The sequence below is a fragment of the Cebus imitator genome, unplaced genomic scaffold (genome assembly GCF_001604975.1).
Source record: "Cebus imitator isolate Cc_AM_T3 unplaced genomic scaffold, Cebus_imitator-1.0 Scaffold219, whole genome shotgun sequence".
Taxonomy (NCBI): domain Eukaryota; kingdom Metazoa; phylum Chordata; class Mammalia; order Primates; family Cebidae; genus Cebus; species Cebus imitator.
In genome coordinates, this window is record NW_016107534.1 from 3035141 (window position 1) to 3053231 (window position 18091).

An 18091-nucleotide genomic window follows, 5' to 3' on the forward strand; every position below is an offset into this window, starting at 1 on the left:
TTTTTTGAGATGGAGTTTCACTCTTGTTGCCCCGGCTCACTGCAGCCTCTGCCTCCCAGGTCCCAGTGATTCTCCTGCCTCAGCCCAAGTAGCTGGGATAACAGGCATGTGCCACCATGCCCGGCTAATTTTGTATTTTTAGCAGAAACGGGGTTTCTCCATGTTGGTTAGGCTGGTCTCAAACTCCCGACCTCAGGTGATCTGCCCACCTCAGCCTCCCAAAGTGCTGGGATTACAGGCATGAGCACCCGCGCCCCGTTTTTTTTTCTCTCTCTCTCTCTCTTTCTTTCTCTCTCATTCTCTCTCTCTTTCTTTCTTCTTTCTTTCTTTTTGACAAGGTCTCACTCTGTCACCAGCCTGGAGTCCAGGGGAAAACGCGGCTCACTAAAGCCTCAAACTCCTGGGGGATCCTCCCACCTCAGTCTCCCCAGTAACTGGAACTACAAGAGCCACCATGACCAGCTAATTTTAAAATTTTTGTGCACAGACAAGATCTCTCTATGTTGTCCAGGCTGGTCTTGAACTCCTGAGCTCAAGCAATCCTTCTGCCTCAGCCTCCCAAATTGTTGGGGTCACAGGTGCTAGCAAGGGCTTTAGGCCTCAGGGCTTTTTCTTACTGTAATAAATATTTGAGATCCTAGGGCAGTGAAGATTAGGCTCACTCAGCTCTCTGGTCCTCCCACCCCACCCCCGCAGTCCCCTATCCCTTGACCCTCACCATCACAGTCAGGGCAGCAGCCGCCTCTGGCGGGGAAGGGACACAGTGCAGGGGCACACGCCTTGGGCTCACAGCTCACACTGCCCTCCCAACAAAGGCAGAGATGGCAGGCGGCAGTGGGCGATGGGAAGCGCTCCCCGCTGGCAAACTCCTTCCCCTGGTACAGGCAGCCTGGGGAGAAAGTCAGGTGTCGCCGGCCGTGGGGGCTGGGGGACCGTGGGGACTTGGTGGTCTTGGGGTTGGTAGGCGTGGAGGACGAGTGTCGTGGGGACCGTGGAGCCTGGGTGCCGTGGGAGGCTGGGGTCCATGGGGAGCTGGGGGACTCTGCGGGCGGAGAGACCGTAGGCTCCGTGGGGGCTGAGGTACGTGGAGGGTGGGTGTTGGGGGGCTGGGGGCAGTGCGGGCTGGCTCCCAGGCCTTGATGACCCGACACTACATTCCTATCGAGATCCCCGACGTGGGCGGAGCGGGCCTGGGCAGGAGGACTGGGCAGGAGGACTGGGCAGGGGGACTGGGCAGGGGGACTGGGCAGAGCGCTCCGGGACGGTAGCGGGGGTGGTGGCGGGAGGAAGCGGGTGGCCAGGAGGGGCGCCGCAAGGGCGTTACCGTCGCAGGAGGGACAGCAGGGCCCCTGGTGCGGGTGCGCGCAGGGCGCGGGCGGACAGGGCAGCCGCTGGCAGGACACGGAGCCGTGGAGGCAGAGGCAGCGGCGGCACGGATCGCCGGGCGGGGAGAAGTGCTCCTGGTGACGGGCGGGGGCCGCGCCGGGTCTTGGGCAGCCGGCGGGAGCGGGGGCGGCTGTGGTGAGAGCGCGCGTCAAAGGGGCCCAGGAACAGGCCTCCCGGGGCACCCCCGGGGAAGAGCGGCTAACGGGTGCAGCCCCTACCTGGGCACTGCGGGCAGCACTCTCCCGGCGGCAGGACCGGCTCTGGACAGGGCAGCGGCGCGCAGCGGCGGGCCAGGCACTGCACTTGGCCACTCTGCGGATCGGCGGACCGACCACGGGTCAGTGGGTTAGCGGGGGGAGGCCGAGGAGACCCCTCTCACCGCCTCCCACCTGGGCGGGCCTCTCCTGGCCTCCGCTAGTCCCGCCCCCACTCCCCTGGGCTCCTCCCACCCAGGTGCGGACTCACCAGACAGCGACACTGACGGCAGGGGTCAGAGGGGTGGGGGAAGTCCGCTCCGCTTCGGTACTCTTTCCCGCCAAAGGCACAGCCTGGGGGAGGGAGCAGCTATAGCCTGGGAGAGGGAGACTCCCCCAGGGCTTGCAGCCTTCCGGGGACCACGCGACCCCAGAGGGCCGCCCCGCCCCGCCCACCTCACCGCTGCAGTCGTTCTGGCAGCAGGTCCCAGGCAGCGGGTGGGCACAGGGGGCTCTGGGGCAGGCGCGAGGCTGGCAGCGGGCATGGCCTTCCTGGCATCGGCACTCCTGGCAGGGGTCTCGGGGGTGGGAGAAGCTCTCGCCGTCCACAAACACCTTTTCCTCCAGGATGCAGTCTGGGCAGTGGACAGTGGGAGCAGGAACGTGGGCAGAGCCTGACAGCCCCTCCAGCCCTGGAGTCCAGAGCCGCTGCCCAAGTGCCCACTTGGAAACTGACTGGAGAGGGAAGTGGAAGAAGTGGCCATGTGCACGTGTGCTGGCATGTGTGTAGTTGAGCACATGAGTGCGTGTGTGTGCATGTGCATTGGAGGTCATCCACCTGTAGGCAGATGTGTGTCTGTGAGGGGAAGCGGAGGAGTGCTTACACACGTGTGTACCTGTGTTTGTGACACATGCCCTCACACAGACTCTCTACGGGGCAGGGACGTGTCCCATGCATCCCAGCACCCAGCCTCCTACATGGCAGGCTCAATGTCTGCTCATGACCTCTGTTATGCAGGTAGATACATGGGTGTACCTAGGGGGGTACAGGGGTGGGGACCCAAGGGTAGCAGGGGCACTAGTTACTGGAAAAGGAAACGGAGCATGGGAGGGGAGTGTGGTGTAGGTACAGGCAGGAATGAACAAATCTCTACTCTCCTTCCCACCCTTACCCTTTGAGTTCCAGTGAGTTCTAAGCTCTGTAGGACTGGAACAATTCAGAAGGCCATGGCTTTCTAAGGTAGCTGTTGGGCCGATGGGGCTGTGGGACAGCAGCATCTGGGGCCCTGGTCCTCTCAGGCACAGTGAGCGCATACATACCTGGGCACCTGGGGCAACACTGACCCGGTCCACTCTGGGGCCTGGCACAGGTTGTGGGAGGGCAGTCAACCAAGGAGCATGTCACAGTTCCATCCTGGGAGAGAGCAGGGGTGAGAGCAATGGGGCCCACGAGAGGTTCAGTGGGGCTACAGTGAGGCTGGGCGGGTACCTGGCAGCGGCAGGCGTGGCAAGGGCTGTCTGCATCTGTGAAATTCTGCCCATTGGCATACACTTGGCCATGGTAGGTACAGCTGTCACAGCTGGGGCAGCAGGCACCTGGGCAGGACAGGCTGGTCAGGGTGAGCTGGGAAATGCAGGGGAAGAAAGCCAAGGTTGGCCCAAGCACTCACCAGGGGGCTGGGTGGGGTGCTGGCAGGGCACTGGGGGGCAGAGCACAGCCCCACACTTGGATACCCCATCTTGACAAATGCAGGAGGTGCAGGGCTGACCATCAGGCTCCCACTGGACTCCCTCGGCAAACTCCTCTCCATCCAGCACGCAGGCTATGGTAAGGGGCTGTCACATCAGCCTTCACACCTCCCACCCATTCCTTTCCTTCCCAGGCCACAGGGACCCCAGCTTCGACATCCCCACTGACACTGTAGAATGGCTAGTGGACTTGGCAACAAGTACTCCATCAGGGGAAGGAGCACCATCCACCTGCAGCGCCCGTAGCAGCTGCTCCTCTCTCTCACACACACCTGGGCAGAGTTGGTGGCCAGAGGCAGGCAGGGCACAGGGGGTGACGGAGCACTCCTGCTCCTCACAGGAGACTTCACCGGCCTAGGAGGGAAGCAGGTGAGAGACCCTGAAGGAATGAGACCGATCTGGGCATGACCGGCGGGATGCCTACCTGGCAGGAGCAGCGGACACAGAGGCCCCCCTCTTGGAGTCTGAAGGTCTCCTGGCTCTGATACTGGTGTCCCTGGTACTCACAGCCTGGATGGGATGACAGGAGCGTGGGGGTATAGGGCTGGAGGTGGAGGGGAAGCCTCACGTCACCCTGAGGCGTCCAATCTCCACTCTGACAAAGCAGACCAGCTGAGTCCTCCAGAGGTCCCGGCCAGCAGCCCCCTTCCCCTACAGCTATGCCACAGAAGCACAGGCTTTACCATAATGCCAGTTTGCCATGAGAAGGTGTGGTGAGGACTCACTTTGGGAACAAGGACTTAAGTCCAAGAGAAGCAAACCCCCCATACCTAGGGCCTCTCTGCGGCCAGGGCCTGTCCCTCCTGCAGTGACTCTGACCCCCACTCACCATCGCAGATGGGGCAGCACTGCCCAGGGATCTTGCCTGGGTGTCTGCAGGGCACCGGTGGGCAGGGCAGAGGCTCACACTGGACGCTCCCGTTCTGCCAACAGGGCCTGGTCAGCACGCCTGAGGCAGGCCCGGGAGCCAGGCCCTCCCTGCCAGGCAGCCACACTCACAGCACAGCGGCAGTGTGAGCAGGGGTCCCCTGAGCCCACGGGCTCCCCGCTGCGGTGCTCCCGCCCATTTAGGAAACAGCCTGTTGGGAAGAGGGGCTTTAGATGCTCCTCCAGGGCCACTCCCCGCCCCCTCCTGGCCTTCACGGCCCAGCTCCCGAGCAGGGCCACCCGTCAGCTTTCTCCAGGTTGCCCCCATGCTCAGGTCCCTGCTCTACCCACCAGCTCACCATCGCACACAGGACAGCAAGTGCCTGGGAGGGGCCGGGCTGGGTACGGGCACAGGCTGGCACATTCTCGCTGGCGGCACTGGATGTGACCCTCCTAGTGGGGAAGGTGAACACGGGAATGGGCCGTCAGGACTCAACTGAGAGGTAGAAATGGCATTAGAATCCCAGCTATCCATTTATTAGATGTTGTTACGGGTTGAATTGTGTGTTCACCCCCCAAATCCCAGCACCTCGGCATGTGACGGTATTTGGAAGCAGGGTCATTGCCGGTATAGTTAGTTAAGGTGAGGTCATACTGGAGCGGGGTGGCCCTAATCCAATAGAACTAGTGTGTGTGTATATATATATATATATATTTGGAGATGATAAAAAAGATCTTGTTGATAAAACAGGTTGCAGGCTACAGATTGAGATGGTCTTTCACTCTTGCTGCCCAGGCTGGAGTGCAGTGGCATGATCTCAACTCACTGCAACCTCCGCTTCCTGGGTTCAAGCAATTCTCCTGCCTCAGCCTCCCGAGTAGCTGGGATTACAGGTGTCCACCACCACACCAGGCTAACTTTTTGTTTATTTTTAGTAGAGATGGGGTTTCACCATGTTGGTCAGTCTGGTCTAGAACTCCTGACCTCAGGTGATCCACCTGCCTTGGTATCCCAAATTGCTGGGATTACAGGCATGAGCCATTGCACCAGGTAGTATCCTTCTAAAGAGGAAAAATTTACACACACACACACACACACACACACACACACACACACACGGAGAATGGCACGGAAAGAAGATAGAGGTTTGGGTGCTACAGAAGCCAAGAAATGCCAAAGATCGCCAGCAAACCACCAGAAGCGAGGGCAGAGGCTGGAGCAGATTCCTCCTTACAGCCCCAGAAGGAACCAACCCTCCCCCACCTTGATCTCATACTTCTGGCCTCCAGAACAGTGAGAGAATATATTTCTATTGTTCAAGACACCCAGTAAGTGGCACTTTGTTGCAGCAGCCTAGGAAACTCATACAGATATGTAAATTAGCATGTCAGTTCAGCTCTCTGTGACTTAGTTTATTTGTCTGAAAACAATGGACAGTCATAGTACTGTTCTCATAGGCTTACTATAGGATAAAATGAAGTACGGGGTCTGGTGTGGCGTCTACCTCTAGAAGCTGGTACTGGTGGCTGCTGCCACTCCTCCACGGCCTAACCCAAAAAGACCCCATGCCTAGAATTCACATCCATATCGCTGGGCTCACCGCCTCCAGCCCCATCAGAGTCTGAGCAGCCAATAATTTCTCATGGGTGGGGAAAGAGAGGACATGGTTGTGTCAGAGATGTTTGAACCAAAGTAACTCCATCTTGAATAGGGGCTGCATTCCCAGACAGTTAGGCATTCTAAGTCACAGGATGAGATAGGAGGTCAGCACAAGATACAGCTCATAAAGACCTTGCTGATAAAACAGGCTGCAGCCAAAACCCACCAAAACAACAAGGTGGTGAGAGTGACCTCTGCTCGTCCTCACTGCTACACTCCCACCAGCGCCATCACAGTTTACAAATGCCATGCCAACATCAGGAAGTTACCCTATATGGTCTAAAAGGGGGAGACATGAATAATCCACCCCTTGTTTAGCATATCATCAAGAAATCACCATAAACAGGGGCAGCCAGCAGCCCTTGGGGCTGCTCTGTCTATGGAGCAGCCATTTTTTCATTCCTCTACCTTCTTATTAAAGTTGCTTTCACCTTACTCTGTGGACTTGCCCTGAATTCTTTCTTGCACGAGATCCAAGAACCCTCTTTTGGGGTCCGGATCAGGTCCCCTTTCCTGTAACAATTGCAGTGGGGCTGGGTGCCCCGTAGCCTTCACACGGAGTCCCTAGTCCTTAGCAGGAAGCTCCCAAAACAGGTGCCCACCTGGCCATCACAGCTTCCGTGTCCCTAACCCCTCAGGCTATTCCTTATACCTGGGATACCTTCCCCTCTTCTTTCATGATCAAACCCTACTTACCCTTTGAGGCCTAAGTAAACACCGCCCCTCCCATGAAGATGCTCTAGATCTGTGCTGCCCAGTAGAAATATAATCTCAGCCACTTTTGTCATTTTAAGTGCTCTAGCAAATTTTAATTTAAAAAAAATTTTTTGAGACAAGGTCTTGCTGTATTGCCCAGTTTGGTCTCAAACTCCTGGCCTCAAGTGATCCTCCTGCCTTGGCCTCCCAATGTGCTGGTATCACAGGAATGAGTTACCATGCCCAGCCTCACAATTTTTTTTTTTTTTTTTTGAGATGGAGTTTTGCTCTTGTCACCTAGGCTGGAGTGCAATGGCAAAATCTCGGCTCACCGCAACCTCCACTTCCTGGGTTCAAACGATTCTCCTGCCTCAGCCTCCCAAGTAGCTGGGATTACAGATGCCTGCCACCATACCCAGCTAATTTTTTGTATTTTTAGTAGAGATGGGGTTTCACCATGTTGGCCAGGCTAGTCTCAAACTCCTGATCTCAGGCGATCCTCTCACCTCGGCCTCCCAAAGTGCTGGGATTACAGGTGCGAGCCATCACACCCGGCCATAACAAATTTTTAAAAGTTAAACAGATGAAATTAAGTTTTAACAACATATTTCATTTGACCCAATATATCCAAACTGTTATATCAATATGTAATCAACATATAATGGATTACTATTTTACATTCCTCTATTTCCTAGGAAGTCTTTGAAATCCGGCATGTATTTTACTCTTATGACACATCTCATTTTGGACCCGGCCACATTTCGAGGGTTCAGTGGCCACATTTCAAGGGCTTGGTAGCACATGTAGTAATGGCTGTGAATTGGACAGCACAGTTCTAGACACCTCAAGTCAAGCTGTGCTTCTCCCGCCCTGGAGCTTTTGCCACCTCCCATATCCTGCCCCGTCTCCTCCTCCAGCCTGTGAGCTCTTTTATTTTATTTTATTTTTTTGAGATGGAGTTTCACTCTTGGTGCCCAGGCTGGAGTGCAATGGCAGAGTGCAATGGCACAATCTTGGCTCACTGCAGACTCCACTTCCCATGTTCAAGTCATTCTCCTGCCTCAGCCTCCCAAGTAATTGGGATTACAGGCATGTGCCACCATGCCCTGCTAATGTTGTATTTTTAATAGAGATGGGGTTTCTCCATGTTGGTCAGGCTGGTCTTGAACTCCTGACCTCAAGTGATCCGCCCACCTTGGCCTCCCAAAGTTCTGGGATTACAGGCGTGAGCCACCACGCCTGGCCTCGCCCGTGAGCTCCTTGAGTTTTCACTGACACCGGGCTGAGCATCTCCTGGGCTCAGACCTGGGCACACAGATGAGCTCTGCCCAGCCCTCGCCCGCATAGCCCCCAGCAGACAGCTCCTTGGTCTTTTCCACTGGGTCCCCTCTCAACGCCTCTGCAAAGTGTTCCATGGAATAAAGGCATGAATACAGTGGGCCTGAGGGCAGGGATGGGGACAGCCCAGGAGCAGCCTTGGGACTCACCAGGCACCGGCAGATTCGGCAGGGGTCCCCAGGTGTGGTCCACTCTTGGCCATGTTCCCAGTGAGAGCCACCTTCTGTGCAACCTGGGGTTGAGGGGGGTGAGCAGAGGGAGGCCTGCTGGGAGCTGGCCTGGACCCCAGCCTCAGCCTGCCCGCCTTCCTCTTCCATGTGCCCTCCGAGGGCTCTCTCCTGAGCCAAGACCAGATGGGGTCACATGTCTGCCTAGATTCCCCGGTGGCTTCCAGTGCCCCGGGCAGGGTGAGTCCTTAGATCCTTAGTCCAACCTTTCTGGTCTTCTGTGGACAGAGCGTAGCCATGCCACGTGGGCATCTATCTCCCACCCCTCATCACCTCTTGCACCTTCCCAGCCAGCATCACACCCCCACCCCTAGTATCAGGGCCACGCCTGTGCTGCGGCACTCTCCTCTTCCTGGAAGTCCCACTGCCTTCATCACCCCTTCACCAAGCTAACTGCTCTTTATCCTTAAGGGCCGCCTCGGGACCAGCTGCTTCCAGGATACCTTCCCTCCTGTGCCCAGGCTGGATTCGGTTTCCTTCCTCTGAATTCACACAATAGCTGGTGCCTGCTTCTATTCCTGCCCTTGCTGTTACAGGATTTTGCATTAGTGTATGACTCAGTGTCACGCCTAGTGGTCAACCCTGAGGGCTGACCCATGTCTCATGATTGGGAGCACAAAGTAAAAAGCAAACATTTATTTTTTTTATTTTTGGAGGCAGAGTTCCACTCTTGTTGCCAGGCTGGAGTGCAATGGCGCAATCTCGTCTCACTGTAACCCCCGCCTCCCGGGTTCAAGCAATTCTCCTGCCTCAGCCTCCCGAGTAGCTGGGATTACAGGCGCATGCCACCACGCCCAGCTAATTTTTTGTATTTTTCATAGAAACGGGATTTCACCATGTTAGCCAGGCTGGTCTCGAACTCCTCCCAAAGTGCTGGGATTATAGACGTGAGCCACCGTACCTGGCCGAAGGCAAACATTTATTAAACAGCACTAAGAGGTATGGAATATCATTATCTGTACCTTACACATGGGGAAACTGAGGTAAAGAGTAACTTAGAGTCACACAAGCACTACATGGCAATGGAATTTGAGCTCAGGCATTCCAGCTTCCCCACACACCCCATCCCCTGGAGACCAGCAGGATCTGGGTTCTGGAATTCAAGAAAGGGCATGACAGCCTACCTGTGGCTCCACCAGGGAGGAGCCAGGGGCTCTCACCTTGGCAGGTTGGGCAGCAGTGCCCAGGCCTCAGGGCTGGCTCTGGACAGGGGCTGACTGGGCACTTCAGGGGCACGCAGCGAACCTGGCTCCTCTGTAATGCACCAGTGGCTGTGAGGCCTCCAGGTCTGGCTCCCGCAGAGGGCAGGGTGGGTGGGTGTTGGGCATCCTCGGAGGAGGGGGCACAGGGCAGGGATGGAGGGAGAGCCTCGCTGGCTCCAGCTCTTGGGAGGCCTGTGAGTGGCAGGCAGGGCCCAGGGCAGGGCGCAGGGTCCAGGGAGGAACAGGACCTGGGCAGAGGGGGCAGGCGGACTCACCAGGCAGGAGCACTGCAGACAATGGTTGGAGCTGGACAGGAAGGTGGCCCCCTCCTCGTAGTGTTGCCCCTCATACTCACAGCCTGGGAAGGTTGGCAGGATGACAGGTGGGTCACCAGAAAGCAGGGTGGGTGGACATCACTTGAGGGAAGGCATGATCCCAAATAGGTACTGGAACCTTGGGGTCCAGGGGATGGAGAGGCAGGGCAGGAGGTCCCCCAGCCAGCAGATGGGGCAGCACTCCCCAGTGGGGTGTAGCTCTCCAGGCAGTTGAGCTCTGAACATGAAGGCCCCTGGCTGCAGGGCAGACACCAAGCCAGCCCTTCCTCCCCACCGCCCTCCTCCTTCTTTGTCTCTCTCCCTCTCTTGTCCCTCCCTGCTCCTTCCCTTTCCATTGCCAGAGCTGGCTTACTCTGCAGGCCTAGCCAGCTTCAGCCCTGATGCCTGGGCAGCAGGAAGCCCTGTCTAGCCCCCAGACTGGGCTAGGCATGGCCAGGCCAGCAGTATGCCCAGCAGCAGAGATGTGGGTGGTGGCTGATTCCTTTACTTGGCAGGTGCAGAAGACACAGGGCTCCAGATGCCACGTTTCCCCAGCCCTGTGGCCCCCAGGCCCAGCCCCCCAAGTAAGAGACCCAAAGGACTGGGTGCCACATTAAAGGGGCACCATTCACATGACAGACATCAGAGATTTTAATATTTACTACACCTTCACAGCAGATGGCAGTAAAGTGTCCCACAGGCACATCATCGGTATGGTTCCATTATTTCACAACAGACAGAAGTAGTGTCATGAGGAAAGGGTGCCGCCTTTTTCATTTTTTTTTTTTTGAAATGGAGTCTTGCTCTGCTGCCCAGGCTGGAGTGCAGTAGTGCAATCTTGGCTCACTGCAACCTCTGCCTTCCCGGGTTCAAACAATTCTCTGCCTCAGCCTCCCAAGTAGCTGGGATTACAGGCACCCACCACCACACCTGGCTAATTTTTGTATTTTTAGTACAGACAGGGTTTCACCATCTTGGCCAGGCTGGTCTTGAACTCCTGACCTCATGATTCACCTTCCTCAGCCTCCCAAAGTGCTGGGATTACAGGTGTGAGTCACTGAGCCTGGACGTTGGTGCCTTTTTCAACTTCACCAAAGTTATCATATAGGCTAGCAGTGGCCCTGGCTCAGGCACCACGTGCCCCAAAGAGTGTGTGTGTGTGTGAGTGAGAGAGTGTGTGTGTGAGTGTGTGTGTGGGAGAGTGTGTGTGTCTTTTCTCCAAAGACTGTGTGTGTGTGTGTGTGTGTCTTTTCTCTGAAGACTGTGTGTGTGTGTGTATGTGTGTGTGTGTGTGTGTGTGTCTTTTCTCTGAAGACTGTGTGTGTGTGTGTGTGTCTTTTCTTTGTGTGTCTTTTCTTTGAGATACATCAACCCTAAAGACTTTCATCTTCATCTCCAGCCAAGACTCCTGGCTTCATTTCCAGACCCAACTGGTCTGAGTCTCTTCTCACCTCTCTTACTACCGGCTGAGATGCCTCTCTGGGTGGGGCTGCCAGATAAAATATAGAATGCCCAGTAAAATTTGAATTTTAGATGAATAAGATGTCATTTTTAGTATGAGAATGCCCCAAATATTGTATAGGATATACTGAAGACTTACATGCTCTTTATTGAAATTGATATTTAACAAAGCTTTCCAGACTTTCATTTGCTAAATCTGGCAACCCTATTCCTCTATGAGCCAGTACCACACCCCTGCACAGCTGTGACCTCCTCTTTCTCCCAGCTCTCTTCATGTCCCTGTAAGCCCTGCTATCCCAGTGTCCCAAGCTCAGCCTTCACTGTTCCAGGGGACCCAGCCAGTCAGTGGCTCCTGCCCACTCTTTAGAAACACCCCCCTTTCTCCAGCCCACTGCCATCCGTGGCTCCACGCCTAGACAACTGTTGTCCCAGCCTTAACACCTCTGTCTTCATCTAGCCCCCACCAGGTGAACATTCCTCAAGTGTCCCCTTGACCATGCCACACGCTGCTTCAGCCTTCAATGCCCCCCACTGCCCATGGGAGAAAGTCCCAATTGCAAGGCTTACAGCAGCCTGTTCCCACTGGCCTTCCCAAACGGACTTCCTGCAACCCACCTCCCTCCCCCGTCCTTGTGGTCAGAGGACCCTCACATACTCCCTATCCTTCAAGTGCAACCCCACTTTCCCATGAAGACCCAACTCAAAGGGCCCATTGTCTGTAACGGCCCCCTGACTGCCCAGCTTGGACAGGCTTCTCCTGCCCTCCTGTGTCCGCCTCTGGCAAAGTACACATGCACTGTCTTCTACATCACCTCGTTTTTTTTTTTTAGAGACAGGGTTTCTCTGTGTTGGTCAGGGTGGTCTCCAACTCCCAACCTCAGGTGATCTTCACGCCTCGGCCTCCCAATGTGCTGGGATTACAGGCATGAGCCAGCATGCCCGGCTTACACTTCCTTTTAATCTGCTCTTGGGTCTTATATCTTATGGTAGTTTAGCTATGAGCTTATCTTCTCAACTAGATTGGAGGCTCCCTTAGGGCAGGAAAAAGATTTCATGCCTATTTCCCCTACGGTCTCTGGCTGAGTCCCAGGCCAGAGTATTCGCTGGCTTATGCATGGGTTCTGCACTCCCCTGGCCACTGTCAGAGTGAGTGGGCAGGACCCCTGGGCATGTCCCAGACTCGCTCACTCTCAGGTGGCAGGCCATGGCTGTGGGCCCCAGAATGCATGCAGGAGGTAGGGCTGAGGCTGGCAGGAGGCTGACCTGGCTCACAGTGTGGGCAGCATGCTCCTGGCTCAGGGCAGGGTCCTCTTGGGCATGGTTTCTGGGTGCAGGTGATGGCCCCTTCCTGTGGGAGCAGACTGAGGTGGCTGCACAGGCATGAGAGCCCCGGAGGGCAGGGCATCTGGAAGCAAGTCCTCAGCCCAGGTTGGGACACATCAGAGGGACAGGAGGATGAGTTGGCTCTGCAGATGTGGGCTACCCTCCAACTAAAGGCAGAAAAGAGACATCCCACCCCCATTCCCATCATCTCCTGATGCTCTTGACCCTGGAAAACCATCTGTTCCAGGCACCAGCAAATTCCCCAGAGAGAAGAGATCCTAGGAAGAGAACCAAGGGCTTTCTCAATGGAGAAAGGAGGAAGAAAAGGCTGGGGGAAGGTGGATGTGGAGCCTGGTGAGGGAGAACTGGCAGGCCAGGGGCTCCGAGGTAGAAGATGGGCAGTGGAAGAGTGGGAGGTGACATAGGAGGACAAGCAACTATTAGGTTGGTGCAAAAGTAATTGCGGTCTTGGCCATTAAAATCACGTCAGGCCGGGCACGGTGGCTCACGCCTGTAATCCCAGTACTCTGGGAGGCTGAGGCAGGTGGATCACCTGACGTCAGGAGTTCAAGACTAGCCTGGCCAACATGGTGAAACCCTGTCTCTACTAAAAACACAAAAAATTAGCCAAGGATGGTGGTGCCTGCCTGTAATCCCAGCTACTCAGGAGGCTGAGGAAGGAGAATCGCTTGAACCTGGGAGGCAGAGGTTGCAGTAAGCTGAGATCGTGCCATTGCACTCCAGCCTGGGGTACAAGAGTAAAACTTCGTCTCAAAAAAAAAAGGGCATGTCAAAAACTGCAATTACTTTTGCACCAACCTAATACATCCTCAGCCCTCCATGCCACTGTTGGCCAGGTCTGAATCGAGAGGCTTGGGGGCCCCCCAACTGTCCATGGGTGTCAAGCTCCTCTTCCTACTCGGAATCAACTGAAAGGCGCCGTGGCAAGGTGTGGGGAGTGGCAGGCAGAGCTCATTCTACCACACCTCGAGTGCCATGTTGCAGTGACCAGGAGCTGAAGTGAGGCAGACAGACAGGTGAGGGATATCCAGGTGGGTCCCGAGAGCTCACCAGACAGCGGCAGGTGGTGCAGGCATCTGGGGAGAAGGTCTCCCCGTTGCTGTAGGTCTGGCCATTCTGGCTGCAGCCTGAGGAGACCGCACTGTCACTCAAGCACCCAATGCCATCTGTAGGCCTTGAGGTGGCCCTGGGGGGCAGATAGGGTGGCACTTACCCCCGCAATGGGGCAGGTGGACTTGGGGGCCACAATGAGCGGCCCCATCCCGGCAGACACAGGCTGTGCAGGCGTCAGGCTCCCAGCGCGCCCCCTCCGGCCAGGCACGCCCCAGCCCCCAGCACTGCGGAGACGCAGGGCGGCACTCACAGGACTCCAGCCGCCTCACCCTCATCTGCAGGTCCTTGTTCTGGAGGAAGGACATGGGAATAGCAGGCCCTGGCTCAGCTTCCCCCATTATCTCCAGTAGATTTGATGGGTTCGAAAATGAGGAAGGGTGAGAAGTTTGACAATTCTAGAGCAGAGATGGGTCCCCCCGGTCAGCATCCAGTTCAAAACATCACCATTCTCAGGTGAGCATGGGCCCCATTCTCTCCTTTGGACAAAATGAGGACCCAACCCCTGCCCTAAGAATTAAAGACATCTTTACCCATCCAAAATATTTCTTCATGATGCTTCATATTTCTTCATATTTCTTCAATATTTCATAACATTTCCCAAACACATGAACGGTATGAAATACAGACTGACAAAACGAATAGCCTGGAGGTTCTTCACTTGTATGAAAGAACTGATGTTAAGAACTGTTCAGGCTGGGCGTGGTGGCTCACGCCTGTAATCCCAGCACTTGGGAAGGCCAAAGTGGGCAGATCACTTGAGGTCAGGAGTTCGAGACCAGCCTGGCCAACATGGTGAAACTCTATCTCTACTAAAAATACAAAAATTAGGCTGGGCATGGTGGCTCACGCCTGTAATCCCAGCACTTTGAGAGGCTGAGGTAGGCAGATCACCTAAGGTCGGGAGTTCAAAGCCAGCCTAACCAACACAGAGAAACCTCACCTCTACTAAAAATACAAAATTAGCCAGGCGTGGTGGTGCACACTTGTAGTCCTAACTACTTGGGAGGCTGAAGTACGAGAATCACTTGAACCTAGGAGGCAGAGGTTGCAGGGAGCTGAGATCATGCCACTGCACTCCAGCCTGGGTGACAGATGGAGACTCGAAAGAAAAAGAAGAGAGAGGAGAGAAAGAGGGAAGGAAGGAAGGAAGGAAGGAAGGAAGGAAGGAAGGAAGGAAGGAAGGAAGGAGGGAGGGAGGGAGGGAGGGAAGGAAGGAAGGAAGGAAGGAAGGAAGGAAAATATAAAAGAACTGTTCAGATAAGAGCCTTTCCATGTGCATTGAAAACAAAGCTCTATTTTAGCTGCCCACCCCATCCCCCACAAGCCTAACCCCTTCTCTCCTTCCTACTAAAAGAAGCCCTCCCTACCCAATACAAACCAACCCTGTCTCCATGGTACCTGTTCTCTGAGCTCCACCACTGCAGCCTCCAGTCGCCCCAGCCACTCTCGCAGGGAATGCCACTGCTCCTGGGGGTCCCCAGCAGGGGCTGAGGAGTGGGCAGGTGTCTGCTGCCCAGGGGGCTCCCTGGGGACGGCCCCACCTGAAGAGCACAAGAATCCCATGTGGGCCTGAGGGTGAGGGGTTGGCCTGGCCACGTTTCCTGGATTCTGTCTCCTGACCCACAGGGGAGGGCGTCATTCTGTGCACCCTGCCCTGTCCACTCGCCCACCCACCATCCAGGGAAGGAGGCTGGTCTGTGAGGGTTGGGGAGTGAACGCTGGAGGCCGCAGTCTGGAAGAAGTGGGGGGACGCTCTGAGTGGACAGATGTGGCCCAGACCAGCTTCCCCACTTGTCTGGGGTTGAGCCCCAGGGCCCCGACCCTCTAAGGGACGCAGAGCAGTATCTAGAGCAGAGCCTCCCTGCAGCCTGCCCCGGCTCTGTGATGTCCCCAGCCATGGTGGGTATGTCAGGATCATCCCGCTTCTCCTGGGCCAGGGGTTGGTCAGAGATGGCTGGGGAGCAGATATGTCATGCCTCAAGAGCCCGGAATCCAGTACAGGCTGAAACGCACCGGGAGGCCACAGACACATACCAGGCGGGGCTGCTTTCAGGGGGCAGGGGGGTCTGGCTGAGTATTTTCAAGGGAGCATACGGGTAGCCCCCCCAACCCCTGACTCTCTGTCTACACCTGTCAGAAAGGCCACCACTTTTGGAGAATGTGCTCAGGGAAAGACACATTCCTTTCCTGCTCCCCCTGCTCTGTCCCCAACTCTGAGCACAGTTTTCCAGGTTTGTGACAGGGGGTCCAGGGGGCCCCCTCATTGGGTGGGGTGGGCTCCAGAAAGTGGGACTTGGTTGCATTTCCTGAAGAGGTTAAGGAAGGTGCTGGCAAGGCCCCTACTAGCTTTGAACACACCAGATCCAGTGAAAACAGCCTGCTTCTAGAAGACACTGTGTCCAGGAAAGGGGGATGGGGCACCTCTGAGCTCTGGCTTGGGGTTGGAGATGGCCACTTTCACCTTTTCACTATGATCCTTCTCCTGCAGCCAGGAAAGTAAAGGCAGGAGGGGAAGAGGCAGACATGGGTCTCTCCTCCAGGCAGGTGAAGTGGAGGGTCTGGAGGAGGAGGTAAGAGGAACAGCGAGAGGAGGAGGAAGAGGTCTGGGTCTTTCCCACCATGGTAGCTGATTAGTGAGGCCGGGCCTGGAGTGGCTGAAAAGGGTTTCTCACAGACACTAAGTCTGTGAGACAGGGGAACAATGTCACCCGCTGCCACCATCAAGGGCGGAGGGAACTCGAGGCTAAAATTCAACTTGCTTTGTCCCAAGTTCCCTGGCTTGGTTAACGCCATCCCACTTACCAGTTACCTAAGCCAGAAAGCTGGGGCTCAGCTCCCCTATTTTGTTGCCGGAGTTGCCCCCTAATCCATCCCCACTTCTCCCCTCTCCACGGTCTCCACTCAGAAGGCTAAAGACAAAGCGTCCCTGCCTCCACCTTTCTAAATCACACAGCTGAAGGCTCCCAGGAGCAAGTCCCACTGAAACCGATCACAAGCACCGCCCACCTTTCCCGCCCTCCTGCTGCCCGCCCACATCAGGGGTTCTAACTCCTACCCCACACCCTGAGCGGAAGGATACTGGCCCCCAAACCCCAGGTGCCTGTTCCAATCTCCATTCCTGTACTGGGCATCCTGTCACCCCGAATGGCACTCGGTCTCAGTCCTTTCTAAGCACACAGAGGGCGGCCAGGATGGGAGTCTCAGCATCCGAAACCTTCCACCCAGTCTCCTCTCCCGTGGGGCCTCACCCTGCTGCCCCAGGGCCCTCCTCCCAGCCACTCCTCCAGTCCTGCTTAAACAGGAGCCCGGGAGAAGCTGGATCCTCCGGGACTCCTCGGTGAAGCTAGGGCCGGCCTTGCCTGGAAAGACCTGCAGAAAGAGCTCCAAGTGGCACAAACCCTGCTGCTCCCCAAGGAACTGTCCCCGGCTCCTTTCTCAACCACCCTTGGCCCCACGCCGGCACCGAGCCCTCCATTCCCGCCTGTCCCGCTCCGGGGAGGGCCAGACACAGACTCAAAGTCAGCTTCCACAGCGGGCCTCCTTTCTCCTCGTCCTTTGTCAAATAATTAACTTCAGACTCCCAGATGCCAGGGCAGCCGCGCTCTCTCCCGCTACAGGCCGGAGGAATCCCCCTTTCCTGAACCCCCTGCCTTGGCTCCGGTCTTCCCTACCCTGCTCGCTCCCTCGAGGGGAGGACGGAGAGGACGGGGCTGGCCTGGGAGGCACGCGAACCTCAAGCAGGGCTAAGAGAAGCAGCCCCCGGCCCTGCTCAGCCCCCTCAGGCCGGGCTGATAGGAGGCGGGGCGCACCCAGCCGGACCCCCAGTCTCCCGCGCCCGGACTCACCTCCCGCTCCCGCGCCCGCGCCCGCGGCCAGCGCCAGGCCGCCGAGCTGCAGGAGCAGGGACAGCACAGCGGCCCCGGCCCCGGCCATGCTAGCTCCGCCTGGCTCGCTGGTCGCGGCTCAGGAGGCGCTGGGGGAGGTGGAGTGGGGACACACAGGCCGCTCCCACCCAGGCTTTGTTCAGGGAGGGCTCAAACCCCCACCGCGCGCCTTTCCCATGGACACCTCCACCCGCCCTGGCCCCGGCGGTCTTGACCTCAGAGAGCAGCTCCAGCTGCAGGAAGCCAGCGAGGTTGCAAGCCCTGTCTCGGTTCAAGATCCAGGAGGGAACTCTGAAAAGAAAATAAACTCAAGTCCACCCCTCTCGGGCTCTGCGGCAGTCTCCCTGCCCTTTAGGTTACTCCATCGCCTGCGGTTCCCAGATTGATTTTTCCTGTCTCACAAGTTTACAGGAGAAGGAGCCTGAGCTGGGTTTAAATCCCTGCTCGGCCAATTCCATGTGGTCTTTGATCACTGACTTCTCTGTGCCTCAATTTTCCTATCCGTGAACTGGGGATCACCACATTTACCTTATAGACTTGCAGTGAGCATTAAGGGAGATTATTTAGTTGGTAGACACATGGTAAATGCTCAGTAAATAACAAATAATAACAATAAGTGCTACTCCTCATCTCTGAAATCAAAGACAACCAGTGTA

General features: G+C 56.4%; 1 protein-coding gene across 1 annotated transcript in view; it reads right to left on the reverse strand.

Moving 5' to 3' along the window:
• LOC108318475 (kielin cysteine rich BMP regulator) overlaps nt 1-17529 on the reverse strand; it is a 31089-nt gene extending 13560 nt beyond the window's left edge. Inside the window, exons 1-19 of the mRNA XM_037746073.1 lie at nt 17397-17529; nt 14950-15092; nt 13652-13841; nt 13489-13565; nt 12358-12442; nt 8040-8122; nt 4556-4649; nt 4329-4408; nt 4159-4252; nt 3754-3839; nt 3602-3683; nt 3251-3403; nt 3070-3176; nt 2901-2994; nt 2042-2215; nt 1852-1934; nt 1605-1698; nt 1325-1516; nt 719-889 (exon numbers count right to left, since the gene is read on the reverse strand). Of these exons, the coding sequence (XP_037602001.1) occupies nt 719-889; nt 1325-1516; nt 1605-1698; nt 1852-1934; nt 2042-2215; nt 2901-2994; nt 3070-3176; nt 3251-3403; nt 3602-3683; nt 3754-3839; nt 4159-4252; nt 4329-4408; nt 4556-4649; nt 8040-8122; nt 12358-12442; nt 13489-13565; nt 13652-13841; nt 14950-15092; nt 17397-17484 (2170 nt within the window). The 5' untranslated portion in view covers nt 17485-17529. The remainder of the gene's footprint in view (nt 1-718; nt 890-1324; nt 1517-1604; nt 1699-1851; nt 1935-2041; nt 2216-2900; nt 2995-3069; nt 3177-3250; nt 3404-3601; nt 3684-3753; nt 3840-4158; nt 4253-4328; nt 4409-4555; nt 4650-8039; nt 8123-12357; nt 12443-13488; nt 13566-13651; nt 13842-14949; nt 15093-17396) is intronic.
• Nucleotides 17530-18091: the final 562 nt, after the last annotated feature.